Source organism: Thunnus albacares, chromosome 8, assembly GCF_914725855.1.
Source record: "Thunnus albacares chromosome 8, fThuAlb1.1, whole genome shotgun sequence".
NCBI classification, from domain to species: Eukaryota; Metazoa; Chordata; class Actinopteri; order Scombriformes; family Scombridae; genus Thunnus; species Thunnus albacares.
The window spans coordinates 19329193-19351659 of record NC_058113.1 but is presented as its reverse complement, the minus strand read 5'-3'; the positions used below and the strand labels follow the sequence as shown (position 1 = coordinate 19351659).

Here is a 22467-nt window from a genome sequence, read left to right as displayed (position 1 = left end):
TGAAGGTAAAAATTTATTTACATGGCATCTTTTAAGATCTTACATCCCTTAGAAATTAGTGATCAGCGCTGACACAGAGCTGTTTAATTTGCATAACATATGTCCTTATTACAGATAATAATGAGGAGACTCCATTAACCACGACAAGCAACCACCAGAAAAAAAAGCACCATTCATTGTTGTAAACGAATCTTATGGTGCTTATTTCATTTGCATTTTATTTAATCTCATATATAAGAGTTTATAAAAATAGCATTAACAATACTTGATCTTGGACATAAACCATTATACACATTCTGTATAAAAAAAAATCTCACATAAAAATGTATAGAAAACAATTCTACACAAATATAACTTACTGCCACTGATATGACTTAATATATCATCTATATGGTGATACAGAGGCAACTCTGAATAGATATGAAAGTGGTTCATACTACATATGAGTAACAGTAAACAGAGCAACCATATGAGATATTAAAATAGCAGCCGCTAAAGTTACAACTCCACAAAATCTTTGGATAATATGACATAAGAAAGTTTCAATCCAATTCACTGGATTATGCACAGATAAGAAACTCTGGTAGATCAGGAAATGCCATTGGTCTTTAATGGCAACCATGACCTAACAGAAGGCACTTGAAAGACATGAAGAGGAGACAGGTTGCAGGTTTGACAAATAGCTGCAGAAAAAAAAAATCTGTAATTGCTGAACTCAATTGAATTCACCACTTTTCTGACTAATTGTGCTCCTTGATATCCCTTCCTGAAATGATAAAGTCAACAAAAACAAGACATTATCTCCACTTTAGCAGTGGTGTCGCCCCACTAACAGTTTGTTTCAGTCAAGACAATCGAAGGGACGGCTTTGCTGCAGCAATCCATGTAGTCATCACATCTGTCATGACTTCCCCCTTTTTATATCCCTTTCCCTCATATCTGCATAGCCTTATAGGAAGGTGATTGATTAGACGCAAATCTCCAAAACAAATAAAATCTGATGAGGCTGGTGAAGATTCCAGGGGTGTTTGGAACCTGGGATGAACACAAACACACACAAAAGCAGAAAAATAAGACATTAATGATATTAATCATTCATCAAATCAGTGTTAAAAGCTGTATTTACACATGCTGTTAACAATCTGACACGGTTGCATATTCTCTCTGTGTCGTACCACGATGTAGTGGTCGTTCAGCTGGAGGCCGTAGAGGACCCAGGAGGTTGAAGTGAAGAAAGTGGCTACAGTCAGAGGGAAGGATAAGCGCTGCACATTACCGCTACGCACAATCTCCACCTGAAAGGGAGGAGACAGAGGATGGTAGCAACAATTGGTTAACAAGTAAATACAACTTCATTACAACTTGGGGGTTATTTTTTAGGTTTTGGCCATTGTTACTATTGGTTACTGTAACATTAAACTGACCAAAATAATTGCTGATATCTGGGAACACGGCAACATCACTACAATGTTGGAGCAAGGAGTTCGACAAAGCAAGAAACTCAAAACTCAAAATCTCTAATTGCACAGGACAACTGTGTGCGCAGGACTACGGTGAGTACAGGAAGTCAAAGTCTGTAAAGTGTGATGGATGTTTATGACAATTTGCCTTTGTTTTCTTTTTAAAATGAGTTTGGCTAAGCTGCAATTTTGTTTGATTGTCTGATGGCTCGTGATTGACTTCTTTTTAGCTAAATTTCCAGACATCAATAATTAACTTAGTGAGTAATATTCTATTACGACCAACAGGAATGACGTCCAAAACAACAAACATAAGATCCAAGTTGAACCAACCTAGATGCTCTCTTTAAAACTACAAGCTCAGGTAGGTAAAGATAATAATCATGGCGATTAGCGTTAAGTTTGCTCATTTAGTGTAATTTCTGAATAGTTCTGAGGTGCAAACACAATATTTATAGACTGTAATAAGACAACAGAATGTAACCAAGGGGATATAAGGTATAAACAGACAGAGACCGAGAATAACAGGAAGACACAGATGAGGAGAAGAAAGGCAGGAAACCGACTGACTGGGGGTCATTCGGAGCGGTGGAGGCAGATGGAGGGAAGGAGACAAACAGGATAGTAGACTGAGCAACGAGATGACAAAAAGAGACAAAAAGGAAAGAGAGAGATCAGAGAATTTATGTCTTCACTGGTAAATAGCTGATTGTGCAAACTATGTGTGGGAGACACAATGGCACATAATTGTTGAGGAGAAGGTCAGAGAGGAGGACTAAATATGCTGTGTACTGAATAAGAGTCTAAGGTGGAAATCACACTGACATGCCACAGCAAGTTGTAAAGTTACACAATGTGAAGAAAAAAGCAAAGTGTGTTTTCAAGTGAATATTGTAATGTTGATATCAACTGTGACACATGTAGAAACATCCCTTAAAAACTGATTTACAAGCATTAATTCTAGAAAGGATCTGTCCTTTAAGAGGTAAAATCAACCTTTGCATTTAAAAAAAACAGACTTTTATGTTTAGATAAACTGTATGGCGGCAGCTATATGGCGTAATATTTACTTTGATTTATCTAATTTTCGGCGCCGCAGAACATAAACAACATAATGCAGAGGCGTTGGGATGATGGACTGCATAATGTTCAAGCTGCACTTTGAAATGCAATCGGCTTGACATGTTTTTTTCTGGTTTTTAATGGGTGGAAAAGCAACCATGACAAGTTACCATAAATGACAGTTACAGTTAAAAGCAGAGCGATAACTCACTCTCTTGTTTACCATCTTTCAAAAAAAAAAATTGTAATAAAACAATAAGAGTATCATTATGGTAGTTACCGAAATCATATAAATTCCTAAAAAAAAAAAAAATCATACGAAACAATTTTTTTTTTATGTGTGTCAACAACAACCATCATAATTTGGGAGATCCCAATTTGACTTCAAATTGCTAGTTTTGTCCAATGATGAATCCAGAACCCAAAGATGTGCAATTTACAGACAAGTAAAAAGGAGAAAATCATCAAATCCTCACATTTGAGAAGATGGAACCAGCAAACGTTTGGCTTTTTTGCTTGACAAATGCCTTAAAATATTAATCAATTATTAAAATTGTTGATTGATTAGAGGACTAATCATTTCAGCACCCAATACGTTATCTATGGCCAAATTAACACCTGGTATTAACATATGATCTGTAACTGGATACATTCTTGATAATGACTCTTCTGTCTATGGGTCTTTGCATTTATACCTGGTATTAAAATGCACTCTCCTTTTCTCATCTGTGCCTGCATTAAGATCGGATCTTGATATGCAAATTAGGTGGGCAAGGCTGGCAGACTTTTCAGCAAACATGGCGAGTCTTAGGTCACGGGAAGCAATGCTGCGGATTGGCGTCATTTGTTTGTTAAGAGGGAAGACTTTTATCCACTTCTACTACTCCCAACGTTTGCAGGTCTTGCATAAGCTGGCAGGCAGACGTGGACTTAGGTGACCTTTCAACTTGCTGTATGGATTTTTTTTTTTACTTGTGAATGTGGTCACACTGTACAGATTGCACTTACACCTGGCCGAGATCTGAACACAATGCTTTCTAAGTGCATTTACACCTTGCATTAACGTGCGTTTTTTCTTATCCAGATAACGTATCTAGATAAAGATCACATGTTAATACCAGGTGTAAATGGGGTATACGAGTCCAGTAAGAGAAGAAAAGTACATTTGACTTATTACATGCTGCCTGTAATGCATATGTTTCATACCAAGTCAGTGAGCGGTGACAGGTACATGCTGACGGTGACCACACTGCACGTGAGGCCTAGCTGGCTGAGACGAGTGTCTCCCGGCGGAAGAAACGTGGTGAAGTAGAACCAAGCGCAGGTCAGCACCATTCCTGCAGCAAGCGTCTGGGACATCACCTGCCTCTAAAACAAAACAAAAGAAACACAGGAAGATGCTAAGAGACAGGTGTGTACACAACACACCAAAACTGAGCTGCACCTCCTCCGTCTGCATACTGACCTTTTGTTTTGTGTAGTGGAGGTACGTGGCGACATAGAGGATCTGCAGAAAAGCTCCGATAACGTTGACCAGGACAATTGTTTGATCTCTCTTCAGAATCCCATAATACAACCAACCCAGGTTACTATGACAACAAGAGGAGCATTAGATGTGCTGACCAGAGTGTGACACAGTGATGCTGATCATAGTGGAAAATCAGGGTATGTGCACAAACACACTCACTTAAGACACGTAGTGAGGAAAGGGAGGAACTGGATGTTGTCAGCACTCTTGGATTCGTGCATCTTCTTCAGGTCGGTCCTACAAACACACACAGGAAGAGAGAGAGAGAGAGAGAGAGGCAGAAAAACAGTCAACACAGGCGATAAAGTTACTCCTTCACAAGTACATGTGGCTGACAGGAGTTCAAACAAGCAAGTGCAACAGTTTCACAACAGCTCCGTCCATCTCACCACTCTCTTATTTACTACCAAACATATGACGTTGCAGAAACAAATGAGGATGAAAAATTGCCATGTTGCATGTCACTATAATGAGCATTACAACTTACAGTCCAGTCGAGAACATCCCGACTGTAAACACGATGCAAGCCCATGATAGCAGCTGCAACAAATCCATAGAACGGGGGTAAAAACAGATGCACCGCCGCTTCTGGTATTTTTCGCGCTTTTGATTAGAAGGAACCGGAACTGCAATGAAATTAAAGGTAGCAAATAACTACAGTGCGCTGACGTCCCACAGGCTCCTTCTCTCGCTAGATTTCCGTGTTTGCAATCAGCGTACTGAGATTTTCTGCAAGCTGATTTGCTGTGTGATAAAACAGGTGGGTGTGTTTGCTCCAATAGGACGCTGAAACGATGGCGGAACTCGCGCGTGACGTAATCACGTAAAGAAACGTGGAAGGTGCACTGAGTGAGCTGGCTGAAGAGTTTTGATTCTACATGGATGTATAATAAGAATATTATAATAATAATTTAAAAAAAAAATCTTGTAGTACATCTGTGTTTTTGACTCAATGTATTGAGGGAGGTCAGAGAGCTTCTGCAACATAGAAGTTCAGACCAGTTCAATTCAACTTTATTGATCCCAAAAACTAATATACAGGATAAATAAACGTCACATAACAAGAAGAGTCAAAATGAAACGACTGATGAGCAGTTGGATATTTGCATATTTGACTTTTCTGAAATGTACTGGTTAAACAAATTGTAGGGTAAAAAAATATGACATATAGACAGTTGAATTGTGTTATAAATGCATGTACATGTGAGGTGTGCATGCAAACATCATCACAATAACATAATTCATGCCTGTTTTGACAAAAGAAATATAACTTGAGGTCCATTTTATAGTTGTTTTCTGGAGCTTTTGAATGCATGTCAGAGCAGGAATAGTAATAGTAATATTAAGTAATAGTAAGTGGGCCTTGAGTTGACATTTATTTTGTTCATATTGTTTTTGAATGTGCCTTCACTCTCACAATCTTGTTCAAAATGACGTTGAAAACGCATTCCACTGGGGCGGAATGGTCAGTGGACTATTCCAGTTTATTCATTTCATAGATATTACATCCAGCATTTAAGATGTCCATGAAATCCATATTTCATCATTTAATTAAAACTACAGCTACCTTCCCTTTCAGCAAAGTTCAGGTCAAATTCATTCTAATCACCTACAAAATCCTTATTAACTTTCTTTCTTACCTTTATTACCTCGCCCACCATCACAGACCCTCAGATCAGCCGGCTTCACCTCCTGTGTCCAGCTGTCAGGACTGAGCATCAGAGCTGAAAGGGGTAGATGAGGCTTTCAGCGGACTAATCACTGCAGAGCTCTTCCCACAGATCCTCATTCGCTCTACACTTTTCAAAAAGCTCTCAAATTTGACCTTTAACAACAGTCTTTGATGTATAATTTTCTCCTTTCCTCGCCTTCATTTTCTTTTTGTTCTAGTCTTGTTTAAATTTTGCATCTGTTTGACATTTGATTTTTTTTTTTTTCACTTAATTTGTTATGTCCTCAGTGGCATTTTCTATAATACTGTAACTGTTGAGCAGTTTTATCTTTCTGGCTCATAATTGATCTTTCTGTTATTAAATTGTAATTTCTTCTCCTTTTTTGTGTGAATCTCCTGCAGTGTTATGCAAACAAAATGCACATTTAATATTACAAATATATATTTGTCTAGCCTTGATATTTAGATGCCCTTCACATGTATATGCTAATGTAATCCAATAATGAATTGATGTTTGCATACCTTTATAATATTCACATATATTTCAAAAGTACACTCATTCTATCATCTATTACATATTTCAGGTTATAACCATCAATGATGGAAAGTAACTTTTTTAATTTTTTTCCCTTGACTCAACAATATTTCAGGTGAAAATATGTTTTTTACTCTACTACATCTGCTGTATCTGATGGTTATAGTTACCAAATACTTTGTAAATTGAGATCCATACATCAAAATACATTCTGCAAAATATATGGCAATGTTCTATTTCTATTTTGTATTATTTATGATAACTCAACTTTTGTGATATTTGTATTTTCTCTTACTTCATATCTTTTGATCATTATGCATCACAACATCAAAGTAAATTCTTTGTATGTGCAAACCTACTTGGCAATAAACCTGATTCTGATACTGTAAGATCATAAAATATTGCAGAGTTTTAGAGACTTTATACTCAATCTTAGGAAGAGAGTGAAATGAAAGCATGGAGAATCCCCATAAACTGGAGATAGGAGGGTTTTTGCCTTTTGAGAGGTTAATACATTTTGTACAAATTTAAAATTGTAGGTATTTTTGTTGTTTCCTTATATTGATATTTCCAATTTTGGGGATTTCAACAGTGATATTTATAGATATACATTATTCAATAACTGAAACCATTCTTTGCAATTAGTATCTGCTTCACTTTTATGCAAGCAGAAAATTAAATGCAGACTTCCTCCGCTGCTGGTAATTTGTTTATTCTGTGTTATAATTGATAAATTGTCCATATCACAGTATGTAATCTGACTGCATTGTTGCATATTGCTATATGACATCATCTTGAACTGACACATTACTGAGTCCCACATTACAGCGAATACCATGTTTGGTCTGTTCCATCAGGTACACTGAAAGCCTGCCTTGCATTAACCCACAGTACATCTACATGGGTGTTACATTGCACAAGCTCCCTGCGACTGTGTGATCATCTGCAGTGAATATATGAAGCTATGACGTGATGATGGAAAAACAAATAACTCATTTTTATGATCTGGTTTTGAATGTATATGTTGCGTGGTTTTACAAGGGATGGTGACTTTTGACAGTTTTCAGTCAGCTCTGAGGTTTGCGTACTGTGCTCATCTTCATTCCTATGTTGGAATGAAGACGGATCTTCTGCTTTCCCTCCAAGGAGGATGCACAGAGTAGTAAAGACAGGGCAAGAAAGGGCAAAAAAAAGAGTGGAAGAGTGTGAGCAAGGAGGCGAGAGTGACACCTTCACACCCAGTTGTCAGTTTGCTTGTGGGCCTCTCTCCCTGCACTAACCGGCTCTCTCGCTCCTTCATCGTCCCCCCTCTCGTCCCTAGTGTTTGGTTTTCAGACTGTGAAATCTAAGCCAGAGTAAACTGTGTCACAAGGGATGAAAGACAGAGAGGGCAGAGAAGAGGGGATGAGAAAATAGAGGTTGGGAAAGACCTGGGGGTGGAAATGTGGAGGGGGGCTGGAGAGATTTCATCGGACAGGAGATGGATAGCTTTGCCAAAACATTGTGTCATCCATCAAAATCTCAATGACGTCAGTGTTCAGTGCAAAAATATATTTAACTGATGAAAAACAGACAGAAATGTTTATTACATCACATTTCTTTTATTTCACTGAAATATTTCACATCTTAAAACAGTTTCTTATAGTTTTTTCTATGTACAAATTTACATATAAACATTTACAAAATGACAAGAAGTAGGTCTGATAAGAAAACAAAACATATTCTCGGAAATCCCTTCAGTTTGAGGTTTGATAACAACAATTGGATCGCATCTGCAAACATCTGCCAGTGTACCATCATACTGTCATGACAACAGAAATTAACGATAAGCTCCCTTAAATACCTATGACTTTTACAATTGATTCTCTTAAAGTGGTTTTCAACACTAACAGATTGGTGATGATTTATGGCTTGAAAAACGTATGCAATTTTTCTGGAATTGATTGTTTCTGATTTTTGGATCATTTGAGCTTTTTTTTTAACCATACAAGTGAGATTTAAATATTAGCAAATTTGTTTACCTATGTGTCAGATATTTTATGTATGGCGCATTTTAAACCACAGTACCTGATTCTGTGTATTTTCTCTTCTTGAGTGAATGTAACAGTGATGCTTTGACAGATACGTGAATAACCGGGAGCTGAGTGCTACACAACAACATGACAAAAATCCTACATAACGTTGGCATTAGCCGACAACATTTCCAAAACACAGAATTAATAATTTCGCTACATGTAAATGAAGAAAAATGGCAGTGAGAGTCTGAGAAATTACTGTACCGATGATATGAACATTTGAAAAAGACATGATCATGAGGATGTTGTAATCCTTGTGTAATTTTCAATCAGATATTAATAAATTCATTATTTTTGATCGGTTTGCTTACAGTTTTGCTCATAGCGGCTGAAAAAAAGTGTGCATCTTAAATGGTCAAAAATGAGAATCGCCATCCTTTTAATAAAGTAATAAAAAAAACATCTTTGAGGTCCTCTTCTTTGGAACGATCAACGTTCCACATTCACGCAAACAAACACATCAAACACACAAACACACAACAACGGCTCTGTCCATGCTCGTATAAAAAATCTGCATAAAAAAATCTCTGAGTGTTCATGGTCCCAATGACCAGCATTAGGTTATAGCATTGTCTCTGTTATGGTGTCCCAGCAAGCCTTAGTGTAGCATCAGGGATAACAAGACTGAGATTGTGGTAAAGACGACTGACAAGGAGTCCAGCTGTGTTCCTGAACTGCCGATACTCCTCTGAACATTTGGCTCCATCACAGCAGGATCGTCTAAGAAAAAAAAAAAAAAAAAAGGGAGGGAGAGTCAGTATTGGATTTCATCATTCAGTCATGGTAAACACACCCAGTTGAGGTCTTCTCAGATGCATGACTGTTGCAACTATTTTGCATCTGTCTGGTATGTTTTTTTACAAAACAATCCTCACCTGCTGGGAGCCTGTTAGAGGGGTTATGCACTCCTCCAGCAGCGGGAAACTTCACTTTTCCTCCATCCAAGCTTTTCCCTGTCTCCTCTGCCTTGGATTTGTCTAGATGGTTCTTTCCAGAGCCTTTATGCCCAACAACATCCACTCTCAGCCTCAGGCAATCCTCGCCATGGTGATGCATTGGCTTGGCTGGAAAAGAGTCAGAAAGAGGGAAAGTTTTAATATAAGAAAGCTTCTCAGGAGTGTGATAAGATTATATACTGCAATGAATATTGCTATTAAATACTTACAGATATAATAATAGCTCTCTCCCTGTTTGAACTCCTTGCCCAAGGTGAAGGGCGTGAAGCGCTGGAACTTCTCAGAGAATTTTTCAGGAGCATGGGGAGCGAAGGGCCGCGAGCACTCCCAACGGAGCTGGTCGAAGGAGTGAGGTTTACACACCTCGTAGTCCTCCTTCTCCACCATGTACAGCACATAGCGCTCAGCTGCATGTGATGACACCTCGCCGTGGGCGTAATGGGGGCAGATGATGTCCAGATAGTCGTTGATACGCACTTCCACTGTGTACTCATCCCACAGGAAGCTGCAAGGACATAGGAAGAAAGAGGTGGTTACTGACAAATGTCCTACCCTTCAGCATTTTTTTTTACAATATGAATAAAAACATGAATAATAGAGGCTTATAGCTGTCTGTTAGGATTTTGTACACGTGCTCAACACACACCCTGGAAACCTGGCTCATACAACGCATCCGTTAAGAATAATGAGGGCAGATCACACATAGACACAGAAAACAAACTTACTCACGCATGGGGCGCATTTATACACCGGTAAAGCTAGTAGGGCGTAAGCCAGGTAGCACGTGAGGGTGTTTTTTAGTAGACATGTTTCAGTGTGCTTGCACAAGCCCATCACTGTGACAGAATTAGAAAGAGCCTGATCAGGCTGGACTTGTTCACTTAGTTTTCAGACGAGAAAAACACACCTAGAATTTCATAAAGCCCTACCGCCATCCCACTAACACACCTTCCTTCTCTCTTTCCTCGTTTCGCCTTCAGCAGATTCACTTCTCAACTGCTTACAAGTGGACAAGATTTTAAATGACAGCTCTCTCCCCATCCTTCTTTTCACCTTCTCTGTTGGTCCACTGCTTCCCTCTTTCTATCTGTTCAACTCAGTGACTCTTTCTGTCAAGTCTTTTTTAAACAGTTTTCACAAAGATTTCTCCACCTAGATGTTTGTCCATTAGTGTTGCAGCTACTGTTGAGATTTCTCACCCTAATTTGCAGCCTCTATCTGTCTCTCTTTCTCTCAATTTCTCTCTGATTTCAAAGACAGAGACAGAGTGGGTGGAGACAGTCAGGCTGCCGCTCTCCTTCTCTCTTTTCATCTTTACCCTTCATTTAGTTTTATGGCTCTTTTGAGCCGTCTTGTCTCCACTTTGCTCACTTCCCATGCTTGTTGTCCTAATGAAGTGCAGAGAAACAGTGAAAAATAAGTACAAATCCTGTAAAGTCACTGCACATTTGTGGCAAAAATGTTCAGCATGAATATAAGTGGAGGGATTCAGGTAGTTGTGTGAAATTTCCACCTTTAGAGAACTTGGGGAAAAGAATTTATGTGTAAAAAATGTGTTCCTTTAAAGTTATGATGATCCAGGTGAGGCTGAAATATGCCGGTAACTGTGATGTGTGACTGCTGCTGTCAGATCAGCCAAGAGCCGGCAGGTGAAGAAAGATTGATAATTTGGGTATTACTCTGACTACAACCTCAGGGGGTAACAAGCTCTAATCCGTAAATTTGATCTGTGCTTAAACTGAGTGACTGCTTGTTGATGCTTGTGTTTCTGTGTTGTGTGAGAGTGAAAGTGACAACAAAACAGCTCCTGTGTGTCTGCCATTGTTTATGTGAGTTGTAAGTGTGTGCCTCGGCATCAAAGTGTGGGACATAGCGGCTCTGACCCCCCCCCCCTCTCCTGTTGTTGTGGCTCCTGTTAGGACCCCCTGGCCAAGTCACAGACACACTGGCTCCAAACGTGGGCCTCTAACCTCTCCTTCCTGCCCCTATGTGTGTGTGTGTGTATGTGTGTGTATTGGTTAGCGCTAACCTACCTGTCAAAACATGCTTTGTTAGCTGAGCACAGCTCTACACTTGTTATTCAAGGCAAATAGGCTGATCTCCACCCTCCAATCAGCAATCAGTGCTCTCTCTCTCTCTCAAAAAAAAAGGTTCTTTGTGAGTGTATACACTCCTGTGCAGGTGTGGATGCCGCCTTTATTTGTGTGTATATGTGTGTGTGTGTGTGTGTGTGTGTTTGGGAGTGCAAGTGTGTCAGTGAAAGGGAAAGACACTAATTGGCTGAATAATCTCAACTCTCATTGTAACTTGTTTTCTTTTGAGTCAAACCAGTAATAACAGAGTTGGAGAAAACAAGATGTTTGGAGATCTTGGAGTGGTTCCCTCTGAAGTAAAGAATAGTTTGAAATTGTATAGGATACACCTTTTTTCCCACACTGTGTCCTTGTTAGTGGCCTGGCTGACCTCCGCATGAAAACACAAGCTTGTCAAAAGCCAACAAAACAGAAAGATTCTGTTGCTAATTTCATTCACGGCTCATAGTCATGCTTTTAAGAAGAAAAAAAAACTCTCCTTTTATCCTTCTCTTCACCTCCTCATTTCCCCCTCCTCCATTGCTGCTAATTAAAAGCTGTTAGGGGTCTGGGGCCAATGTGTTCTTTAGAAAAGGAGGGGAGGAGGAATGAATGGGGTGTAATTATACCCTTTCCCTCCCCAAAGACAGAATGCCTGAAGGCTACAGGGCCTCTTCAACCCTTGTACCTTACCCCCTACGGAGCTTTCACTGCCCTGACTGGTGTGGATGTGTGTAATATATGTGCTCATATGACTGTGAGTGCATTTTTAGTGTTTTTCCAAAAGCATCTGAAATTTGTTTATCTTTGAATGAGAGTTCGTGTGGTGGATTGAGTTATTTTTATGTGACAAGAAGTCAAGGAACTGGGAGAAACTGCAATTCATTGATTCCATCTTGTTCCACCGTGTCTTTAACAAGTCCTCTCCCTCCATCCTCCTCACGCTCCAACTTTACGTCTCACTCATCAAAGCTCTCGACATGCTGGAGACTCTTGTATCTCCCCGCGTCTTCCTTCGCCTCTGACTGACAGTTCTCGGGAGAGTGAAAGTCGCATGAATGTGATAGCTATGTGAGACTGGGAGCCAGGTGTGTGAGTGTGCTAACATTGTTGCAAACCTAATTTCCACACTGTTTCTTTCCTCGTGCCTGTGTGAGTGTGTTTTCACAGGAGAGGGATTCTCTGAAGACCCTTATTCCGGGTGTCTCATGCCCCGGGCTCATGAGCACATCTGTTTATCAAGGCCTACTGGAGCCCCTTGTGTGTTTGAGTGTGTGAGTGTGTGTGTGTGTGTATGTGACTGAGGTGTGGGTAAACAGCAAGGGTTGAAGGTGGCTGTAGTCTTTCTTCCTCCAGGTAATTTCTCACTACTAAGTCACTGTAGCGTTGGCGTCAGCGGGCAAGGTGCGTGTGTTGTAAGGGTATAAAATGGTTGTAGCACTAGCGGTTACGACAGTAGGTGAGTTGTTTGACACTTTGCCCGCTTCACTGGAGCTTTGAAGCCTTGCCATTGTCTCTTCTTCTTTTCTTTTCCCCTGCCATCCCTCTTTCCTTCCCCCCCCCCCCTTTCCCCCCTGACAACTCTGCTGTCCCTCCATTTGTCCCCTGAGCTCTCACTGGTTTTTGGTCAAACAACTGACACAGGAACTCTGTCTTTCCCCCTCTCTCTGGGGAGTGTTTCAAACTGGCAGCCGGGTCGCCGGGGTTAGAGTTCAGGGTCGCAACTTCTCACACACACCAGCATCTGAGTCAGCGCTGAAGATATTTGTTTCACATACACAACACACTCTGGGAGCGAGTCAGCACCACTGAAACACTAAACAGATGCATCCCCCACCATTTGCTCTGCAGGTAATCAGTAGTAAGTGTGCACACACTGGAATGTCACAACAGGGGGCTGCGGTTTGGACAATGTTCTCACATGGCACACTCATCAGATTTCCAGTCACACTCTCACACACTTTTACTTTGAGGTGTACACGTAATACCCTATTAATCTGCTGTGGTATGGCAGATTCACACCTCCTTTCACACAGGCTGAGGAGCTGTCAGTGGTTCTAATGGGTTTAGCTGCTCACTAGTGGGATACTCTATTAGAGCCAATCTAATACACTGAAATGTCTTTCTATATTAGGTTCCAATGTAATCTACCTCCATTCTTCCTCTATCTCATATTCTTGCAGTAAGAAACCCAGCGGGAATTCTTCCTCCACTACACACAAATACAATCTGCAGTTCCTGCCAGGATTATCAATCCAAGCACTCAACTCTTCAGCTTCCACAGATTGCAAATATACATGTGCTTATACACGCGTGCATGATATAGTTAAGATGCCGAGAATCCCTTTGGCCCCTTTGCAGAATGAGAGGGTTTAAAATTGTCAACACTGCCGTTTCTCACTCATTCAATTCCAAACTTCTTCCCTCCCTTCATCCATCACTGTCCACTCTCTCCTCCCTCTGTCTGCCTCTCCTTTATTCTTACTAAATCGTCCCACCCCCCCCTCTCCCTATCCTCTATTTTGTCCCCTCTCTTAACGTTGACATAATATACCAGAGCTCTTCATCCAGGCTAATTTCTCAACTCAAATCCCTTTCTCCAGTTCACCCTTCTCTCACCCTGCATCCACGCCCCTACTCCTCCTCCTCCTCCTCTCCACCCCCCCCAAATCTTTTCACCCAGTTACCCTTTTTGTAGCCTCTCCATTCTGTCTGTGATGAATAGAAAAAGGCCAAACGGTATCATGCTTTGTTTAATATGTTGGGGGGTCACAGAGAGTTAATCTGTGTCTGTCTGCCTGAGAGAGCCGGAGGGAACAAGTTCAGTGACTTCCAATAATTTACATAAAATATTCAATAACTTTATATTTGAAAAAAAAAAGTTTTGAATTAATCGAGGCAAAACTAAATATCCTCAAATCCATCTGATTATTGCTAATTCCGACCTTCAGGGGGCGATGGTGGGCTATATGAGTGGACAGCAAAGCCAAGGTATGTCTGAAATGCTATGAATGAGCATAGTACACCACGCACACACACACACACATACACACACACACACACACACACACACACACACATGCTTGCTTGCCCACTCATACTATGATAACGTTTGGCAAAAGTAGGCCTCTCTCAGGGCTAAGAGGTGCTCTGTCCTCCGGTGGAAATCTACTGAGGCAAAAACAGAGGAAGGTCTGTGAGAAAGAGGGGGACTGATGGAGAAAGGGGAGGGAGCGGGGAGGGAGAGGAAGTCTGGACCACAGATAAGGAAGCGAGAGGAAGAGCAGAGAAAAAACAGAGATACATGGATTCTGTGAACAGGGGGGGGGGGGGCATTCACAGACCTGAAACGCAGATATTAAATACGTACTGCAGTTTGTAAACTGTACGTGGTCACTAATTCCCAGGTGCTGCTGTGTGCTATCATGTGTGAAGGTATGCAAGTACTTTATAAGCGTGTTAGGTAAGAGGACAGGAGTTACAAAAGCCTTTTGATATTGAAGCATTCATAACAAACTCAATGGAGATGTCCTGTGGTGCTTGTAATTGATTTTTTCTGATGTAGGATGAACCCCATCTCGGAGATTATGTCAGGACTGATCCACTGTGACAACTGCAGGTTTGTTTTGTAACTTATATACACCATAACACCATAACCCACCCACCCAGATACACACACACACACACACACACACACACACACACACACACACACACACACACACAGGCTATAGAAGAAATAGAGTAATGAAATATATCCAAGTTACATAACAGGATCACAGAAGCATAAATATATATATATATAGAATATAGCCAGCAGGATGATGGTTTTGTGTCTATGGGTCAGATGGTCAGATTACAAGCCGTCTGTAATCTATGTTAGTGTGTGTGTGCTCTCATTGTGGTGAGATTAGCGGCCAACAAACCAGACGGGACACAGGCTTGGGAGGGGTAAATAATGAGTGGAAAGAGAGGGAGCAAAATATAAAATGTTGGAGTTGGAATTGAAGGGCAGGGAGGGGTGACGGGTATGGGGGGGGGGGGGGGGGGGGGGGGGGGGGGGGGGGGGGGGTGACATCGACCACCTTCATTCACCCCATATTCATTCTCCAGCCTGCATGAACGTGTTGAGGCAGGCCCCCTCTGCTTCGAGGCAGACAGAGCCAGACACAGATGCACGTAAACAGAATATTACATTACACCAAAGTCCTGATAAAGATATTTGCGCAGATAGTGGGAAGCATCTCAGTCTGCTAGAGATGCAAGAAAGGTGCCAAATAATGAGATAACAGGCATAAAGGCGGCAGCGGAGTTCTGTGTTAATAGCATCCATATCTGTGCAGAAAATCTTGAATACACTTGAAGCTGAGAGAAGGAGATGGAGGGCTTAGGGCCAGCAGCCAGTCTGGGAGGAGATCCAGCTGTTAAAGAGAGGGAAAGGAGTGAAGATGGGGAGAGGAACAGACAGGTACAGACACACATAGACAGACACACACACATACACATACACAGACACAGACACACACACACACACAAGAACACAGCTGACAGAGTTGAGTATAGTAACAGCGGGGTGGAATGCTGGCTGTGGCTAATATTAACATCCAAGTCCTCCCTCTTGCCCCCCAGTGTGTGTAAGTGTGAGTCACACATTTATCATGTCTCGGTAAGGCTGCCTACGGTAACGGCCACTCCCTGTTTTACTCTGACGTGACGGCGCACACACACAGAAACAATCAAGTCTACAACAAAAAAATAATATCACTTCCCGTTAAAAGTTGGGTAAGGGCAGCACAAGTTCAACCTCTCTCTGTCACACACACACACTCATAAAGTCAACACAGGCAGAGACATGTAGTGTGAAAACAAGACTGGATCAGACTGAGAAAAACAGTATCATATCCCTACAGGGTATAAAAGGAAGGATTAAGTCATAATCATTAGGTTGAACTGACAAGTTAGTGAAACCAAACACACAAAAACAGACACACGTACAGTAAATTGTCTTTAGAGGAAAAACACACGCACACACCTAAGCTACTGTCAGTACTTCACATCTCTATACTCCCCGACATGAATAGGCAGACTGCTGCCATCTGGTCACTGTCCTCAACCTAAAGACAAATCACCCCTGCTTACAATCAGACCAAGAATCAATTAGCATCAATTATCCACAGTGCTCTGCCGTCAGCCGCTGCTGATGGATCTATATAATCCTCTGAACAGGTGACTGATTGATCACTGGGGACAGTCTGAGGCAGGTGGGCTTTTAGTCAAGACAAGAGAGAAGATGGGAGAAGAGAGGAGAAAAGAAAGAAAAGAAAAGAAAAGAAGGAGGGAGTTTGGGTTTGAGATTGAGCTGTAAAATGTGGCAAAAGAAATACAGTACGAGCAGATTATAGTTTCACTTTGGCTTTTAGCTGCCATTATTGTCCTCATGCAAATATCTCTGTTTCTGACTTTCTAAGGACATCTATTTTTCTTCTTCTTGTAGCAGATAAAATAGAAGTAGAAGCACTTATAGCCATTTACTGAATCTATTTATTCACATGTTTGTGATGGCCAAGCTGTTGGTGATGTGTGAAGTGTCTGTCTGTGTCAGAGCCTATGTTTAGCCTTCTCGAAAAAGGGATTAGCATTATATTATGATTTTGCTTATTGTCCTTATGCAACTCCCATTTGACAGCAGAAATAGTCCAGAGCCAGATTAGGGACAGCAGACTGACAGTAGATCTGACTCTGTATTAGACCATCCCTTGTCCTCTTGCTCTCTCTGACATCTTTCTGTCTTTATCAGATTTTTTTTTTTTTTTTTTTAGGAACTAAAACTTAGAGATCCAGTGTCACCTTTCACCCAGTCTCCTCTGGTTTTACACAACTCCCTTCCATCTCACCTGAACCAGAGTCCCTGCCCTCTTGTCTGAGGTGACTCAGGTGTAACTCAGGTGGGCCACTGAGTCACACATGGACTAACCCATGACACAAGCACTCCTCATGAGGACAGGACTTTCCATTAGACTCCTTATCCAATTATCAGGACAATTGTTTTCCTTGTTGGGGCTCCTTTTTTTAAAGCCCTGCGTCTATTGTCGTTGTTAAAGGGCAATTAGAGAGCCAGTAATGTAATCAAGACAAGACTAAAAAGGCCATAATGGCTTTTGCCCTTGTTTCGTCTCGGTGGCGGGTTTTAATCGACCTATCTCGGCAGCAGCAAGCAGGGACCCGTCCTTCTGTTTCAGATCGGTTATAAAATAATACTTCAAGCGCCGCTAAAAGCTCAATAAATCGCGCTGTGATATTGCGCGTCTGTCAAGCTCAATCGATTCCACTGAGTGGTCGGATAGCATTACATTTCTGACCTCAAAACAAAATAATCAGCATTATGTGCCTCTCTCTCTCTCTCTCTGTGACTCACACACACACACACACACACACACACACACAAACACAAACACACACACACACGCGCGCGCGCGCGCGCTTGCCCACTCTCCCCAAATGAGAAAAACACTTTTATAGCCTACTGACAGAGTCTTGGTGGGATATCAGTAATAATAATAATAGACTAGTTTTTGCATGACACACTGCACACACAGGTGCAGACCCTACAGACAGCGTCACTGGCCAAGTTGGTACTCGTCAGTCTATTTATTACTATTAGTGTAGCCAGTGTCTGTGTCTATGTGTGTTGCGGTTAAATATAGTGGTGAATCTGTCCATCTGTCTGGGCATCTGCTGCCCATCCTTTGCTTCTCCACACTGCTACTGTGCAGCCTGATACACTAAGCAGCAATCCTGTTAAGAGAGTTTAAACGTGGACCATACAAGGTTGACTTTAAAACCTCACGCGAACCCTTTAATTGTCACATGAATGAAAACAACAACAGCTTAGGTTAACAGAGTGAGCAGCCTCAGGGGCCGGAGGTAACTAAGAATATAGGATGAGACTTTACAGATGTCAAATTTTAAGAAATAAAACAGTTAAATCCACTCGAGACATCAGCAGAAGCACACACAGTCACACAGACAGCAGTGTATGGTTGACCCTTTACAACTACTCAAACAGACGCGCGCACAGATTATCACTTACTTTGGGTTTGAGCTGTTCCAGTAGACGCTGTGTCTCTCCGCAGAGGCGAACCAAGCGCAGATGCTCAGAGCCAAACACACCAGACGCACCAAATCCATAGCTCCTCTTCTCCACAGAAACAAGTTCAACTAGTAAGCGAGGATTAATGAAAGCCTCTCTAATTGACGATTTAAATGCGTAAATAGGCGCACGTTAACTAAACTCGAAGTTTTCTCTTCTACTGTAGTATTCGCAGCAATTTAAACAAGTGTAACACACCAAACGCTTGCAACTCTTGATTGAAATCACTGGAGTGCAACTTGTCTGTTTTGTCTAGCGTTGGCTCCACCCCTAGAGGTGACACCAACCAATAGCAGCGAGGCAGTGTGATTTTCCCCCCACCACCTCCCTCTCCCCACTGCCCATCGCAGGAGCTGGGAACGCGCCCTCCAGCTGCTCACTTTATACCAGGAACACAGAAAAACACAAAAACAACCCCACTACAGCCATAATAAGATCGAAGAAGCGTAACAAAGACACATAAGTCAAACTGGAAGGTCAGCTGATAAGATAAAAAAGAAAACAATACATTTTAAACAGTAAAAAAGAAAAGCAACTGAAACAAATATCACCCACACAGTTTTTACAGCACAACTGGCGCATGTCAGATTTAAATCAGGTCAAAAAAATCAGTTAAGAAAATGTAGAGAGATATGTACCACACAAGAAGGAAATATATTTTTAAACCATTTCCTTGAAGTAAAATTAAGTAAAGGTAGTAAAATCACACTATGAAAAAATTTGGAAAAAAGTCCTTCACTCAAAACATGCTGAAGTATTGGCAATATACTGTACGTAAAGTATCTATGGTCAAAGTACTCATTGTGCAGAATGTCCCCTCTGTGTTAAATTTGGATATTATTCAATTATCATTATTGCTGCGTTAACATAAGAACAGTATTTAAATGTTGTAGTTGGTCAAAGTGGAGCTAATTTTAACTCCTTTATAAATGTTTGGCCAGCTGAATCTCTAGTAATGCATAAACAGATTCTATAAACTAATGATCTGAGTCTTAATCTAAAAAGTAACTAGTAACTGTAGCTTTGGAAAAAAAGTACAATATTTTCATCTGAAAGTATAAAGTGGCATTAAACAGAAATACTCAGAGTCTACGCACCTAAAAATTGTACATATAGTTAATTTCGTCAACTGAAAAATGGAGCTAATAATTATAGTGATTTAGAGTAGCAAATTTTTTACAGCCGTGCTGTTATGTAAGTTTTTGTTGTTTCTGTGTTTTTAAGTTGTTGTGTTGCAACACTGTAATGTGCTGTTGTTGAGCTGTGTTGCATTGTTTTGTGACATATTGTATGTTGCAAGTTGCTGGGTGATTATGATGCATTGTAATGCAGTTTGTCCAGCTGTATTTTTAGTATTGTGCTGAAATGCATTGTTTTGCAATGTTTGTTGGCGTGCACTGTAAAAAAAATCTGTCTCTCTGCACTATTCTGCAAAAACCAATCATCTTTATAAACATACTGTACATACACTAAAGAGATCTTGGCTCTGAATGCCTCTCTGATTGTGTTTCAGTCATTTGAGAACCCTCTGCAGAGGATGTGTGCACGTTCTTCCAGACTGCTGTTGTCTAGGCACGCTGGTGTAGCCTACTGATTATGTTTTTGTCAGATAGTAAAGAATTATTACCGTCTTATCAGTCTGCCTAATCTTGAAGTCTCCGCTTAGCCACACAGATGGAGTGGATAAAGTCCAGACCATGGGCAGTCAGCGGGATTGTGGCCCCAGCAGGAGAGGCCTTCCCTCGGGCAAGGATGGATCCCAGCCTGGATCGGCTGGCTCAGAGCCGCAGGGAAGCAGGAGGGGGCATTGTGTGTGTGTGTGTGTGTGTGTGTGTGTGTGTGTGTATACATTTGTGTGTGTGCGTGTGTGTAGACAATCTGAGTGTCTGACTGTCCCTAGGCTTGGCTGGGCAAGCACACACACGTCCTGGCACTCCGACAGACAATCACACACACACACACACACACTCTGACTGTAGATCCCGTAGGCAGTGGGGGGTTAATTACAGCTCAGGGTGATTTTCCATTCTATAACGTCTCCCCAAAACTAAGGGGAAAAAGGAGGGAGTGGAGTAATGTTTGATAAAGTAAAATGGGTACAAGTGATCAATTTAACAAATTCTGACACTGTAATAAAAAATGCCAATTCATGAAAAATGTGAAGCCTCTGGATAATTTCATCTAAACAAGTGGCTATTCCTGTAATACTCAACTTCTTGTACTCTACAGACATTAGAAACTGCTTCAAACATATGTATTGATTTCCTCTGAGGAATGACTGAAATGCAAATACTTTTCCAGCAGCTCCAAAACTTGCCAATGATTCACAGCAACAGGATCCCCCAGTTCTCACTCACACACAACACTACAGCAAGAGTGAATTTTCAAACTGTCCCCCGTTGCCAGCAGACTTCCGCTGCTCAAACATGGGATTTCCTCACAGTAACACATAACTGTGCAGCAAGACAGCAACACAAATTTAGAAATTCACAACCCACAAATACACCTTCTCTCTGCTGCTGCAGCCAAGAATGGGCTCTCCCATCACACACACATACAAACACACATAAGGCGTGTGGACGCAAACTGTATACATACTATACATGTACACAAACACACTACACGCAAACAAACATGTACATCTTCTCTGTCAGCTCTTGTGACAGTGTTGTTGCCAGTAGAAACCACGGATGACTCTCAGGGTGAGATTTAATCCACCCACAGCCCATACAGACACATACCGACAGACAGGGAAGACCAGGGTTTCTGCCAAAGACAGTAAAGCAGCAACGGCGAGAGAGAAAACTTGATGGCTGAAAAAAAAAAAAAAACCTCAGAGAAAAATGTTGTTTGAGCCGATGGAAAGCTTGACAGTTCTAAAAGTGGATTAAAGGAAGTCGGGGGAAGACCTGACAGCCATACAAACCTTTCAGGAAACCGGTTTGTTTATCTTCTAGGGACTTGTCTCCAGGCGTCACAGTATCTGCCACGAGTTGTTCAACATGTTATGGAAATCCCACAATTACATAATGTGCGTAATTAAGTAAAAGAAAACACAAAGAGCATGTGGCACCACCTGTACCCGGCATTATTTGATTTTCCTTTTTAATATTCTTCATACCATTGCAAAAGCACAAAGTGTTCTGGCGAGTGAAGAGTCACATATAAAACAAAAACAGATGGTGTCAGAGAAAGAGGAGAAGTAACAGCCCAGCTAGAATAAATGTTTTGATAAGAGGGGTTAGAGATATATGGGAGACAGCTATTAAAGAAAAAGACTTGAGTCCCTTTAGCCTATTAAAATTTCAATCTTGCTTCTTTCTTCCACTTCTTTCTCTCCACTCTCATCCTGTCGGCCCCAGGCAGGGATCAGAGCTGGTCAAGGATCTCTGTCTCGAGATTTGGAGAGGTTTCTTCAGACACGCACACACACACACACACACAGAAATACGAAGCAAGAGAGCTTAATAGAGAGGAGAGAATAAAAACAAAATGAGGTGGAGTGAAACTTTGGAAGAGGATACATGGAAATGTTGGGCGTCAGCCACATCGAAACATAACAAGGACCAAACAGGGATGGAGAGAAACAAAGACACATCTTAGTGGTGGTTTACATGTGTGTATGCTCTAAAGCAGACATGTGTTTGCTCGGGTTTTTATTGGAGTTGGAGAAGATGTGTAGGAGGGCGCTGATTCCCTGTTGCTGCATTAGAGAAGCTCACTGTTATCCTGTTGATCACATTTCTGCCTCGCTCTTTGTCCTGACTTTATCACGTCATCACTCGTCTTGCCCCCGAGCCTCTGCCTCAGCTGTTGATGTACCATTCTCTTCTTCAGCCTCCCCCATAGAGAATAACCTTAACTGGCACTGAAGGAAAAAAGGTCATATGGAAGATCAACATTATGATACCATGAATAGGGTATGAAAAGGGCTTAAAGGAACTAAATCACTGTAAT

At 41.3% G+C, this 22467-nt stretch overlaps 2 protein-coding genes across 2 annotated transcripts; both read right to left on the bottom strand.

Annotated features, from left to right (window-relative positions):
- slc50a1 (solute carrier family 50 member 1) lies at nt 1-4769 on the bottom strand. Its single transcript, XM_044359196.1, has 6 exons — nt 4538-4769; nt 4210-4287; nt 3988-4111; nt 3729-3890; nt 1176-1295; nt 1-1035 (listed from the first exon to the last, which is right to left on the bottom strand). Exons 1-6 carry the CDS (start codon nt 4603-4605, stop codon nt 934-936), a joined length of 654 nt encoding a protein of 217 aa, XP_044215131.1. The 5' UTR covers nt 4606-4769; the 3' UTR covers nt 1-933.
- Nucleotides 4770-7836: 3067 nt separating this feature from the next.
- Nucleotides 7837-18730, bottom strand: efna1b (ephrin-A1b). Its single transcript, XM_044359944.1, has 4 exons — nt 18451-18730; nt 9498-9793; nt 9208-9396; nt 7837-9052 (listed from the first exon to the last, which is right to left on the bottom strand). Exons 1-4 carry the CDS (start codon nt 18546-18548, stop codon nt 8931-8933), a joined length of 705 nt encoding a protein of 234 aa, XP_044215879.1. The 5' UTR covers nt 18549-18730; the 3' UTR covers nt 7837-8930.
- Between the last annotated feature and the right edge of the window lie 3737 nt (nt 18731-22467).

Bases quoted from the DNA above. Each gene is read 5' to 3' on its own strand.
- slc50a1 (XM_044359196.1), bottom strand. From the start codon at position 4,605: ATGGATTTGTTGCAGCTGCTATCATGGGCTTGCATCGTGTTTACAGTC. The intron at 3,891-3,987 runs GTCAGTATGCAG...GTTTTGTTTTAG, and splicing joins TCCACTACACAAAACAAAAG to AGGCAGGTGATGTCCCAGAC. The intron at 1,296-3,728 runs GTATGAAACATA...CCTCCCTTTCAG, and splicing joins TGTCACCGCTCACTGACTTG to GTGGAGATTGTGCGTAGCGG.
- efna1b (XM_044359944.1), bottom strand. From the start codon at position 18,548: ATGGATTTGGTGCGTCTGGTGTGTTTGGCTCTGAGCATCTGCGCTTGG. The intron at 9,794-18,450 runs GTAAGTGATAAT...ATGTCCTTGCAG, and splicing joins TGGAACAGCTCAAACCCAAA to CTTCCTGTGGGATGAGTACA. The intron at 9,053-9,207 runs GTGAGGATTGTT...TTTTTTTCTTAG, and splicing joins CTCTAACAGGCTCCCAGCAG to ACGATCCTGCTGTGATGGAG.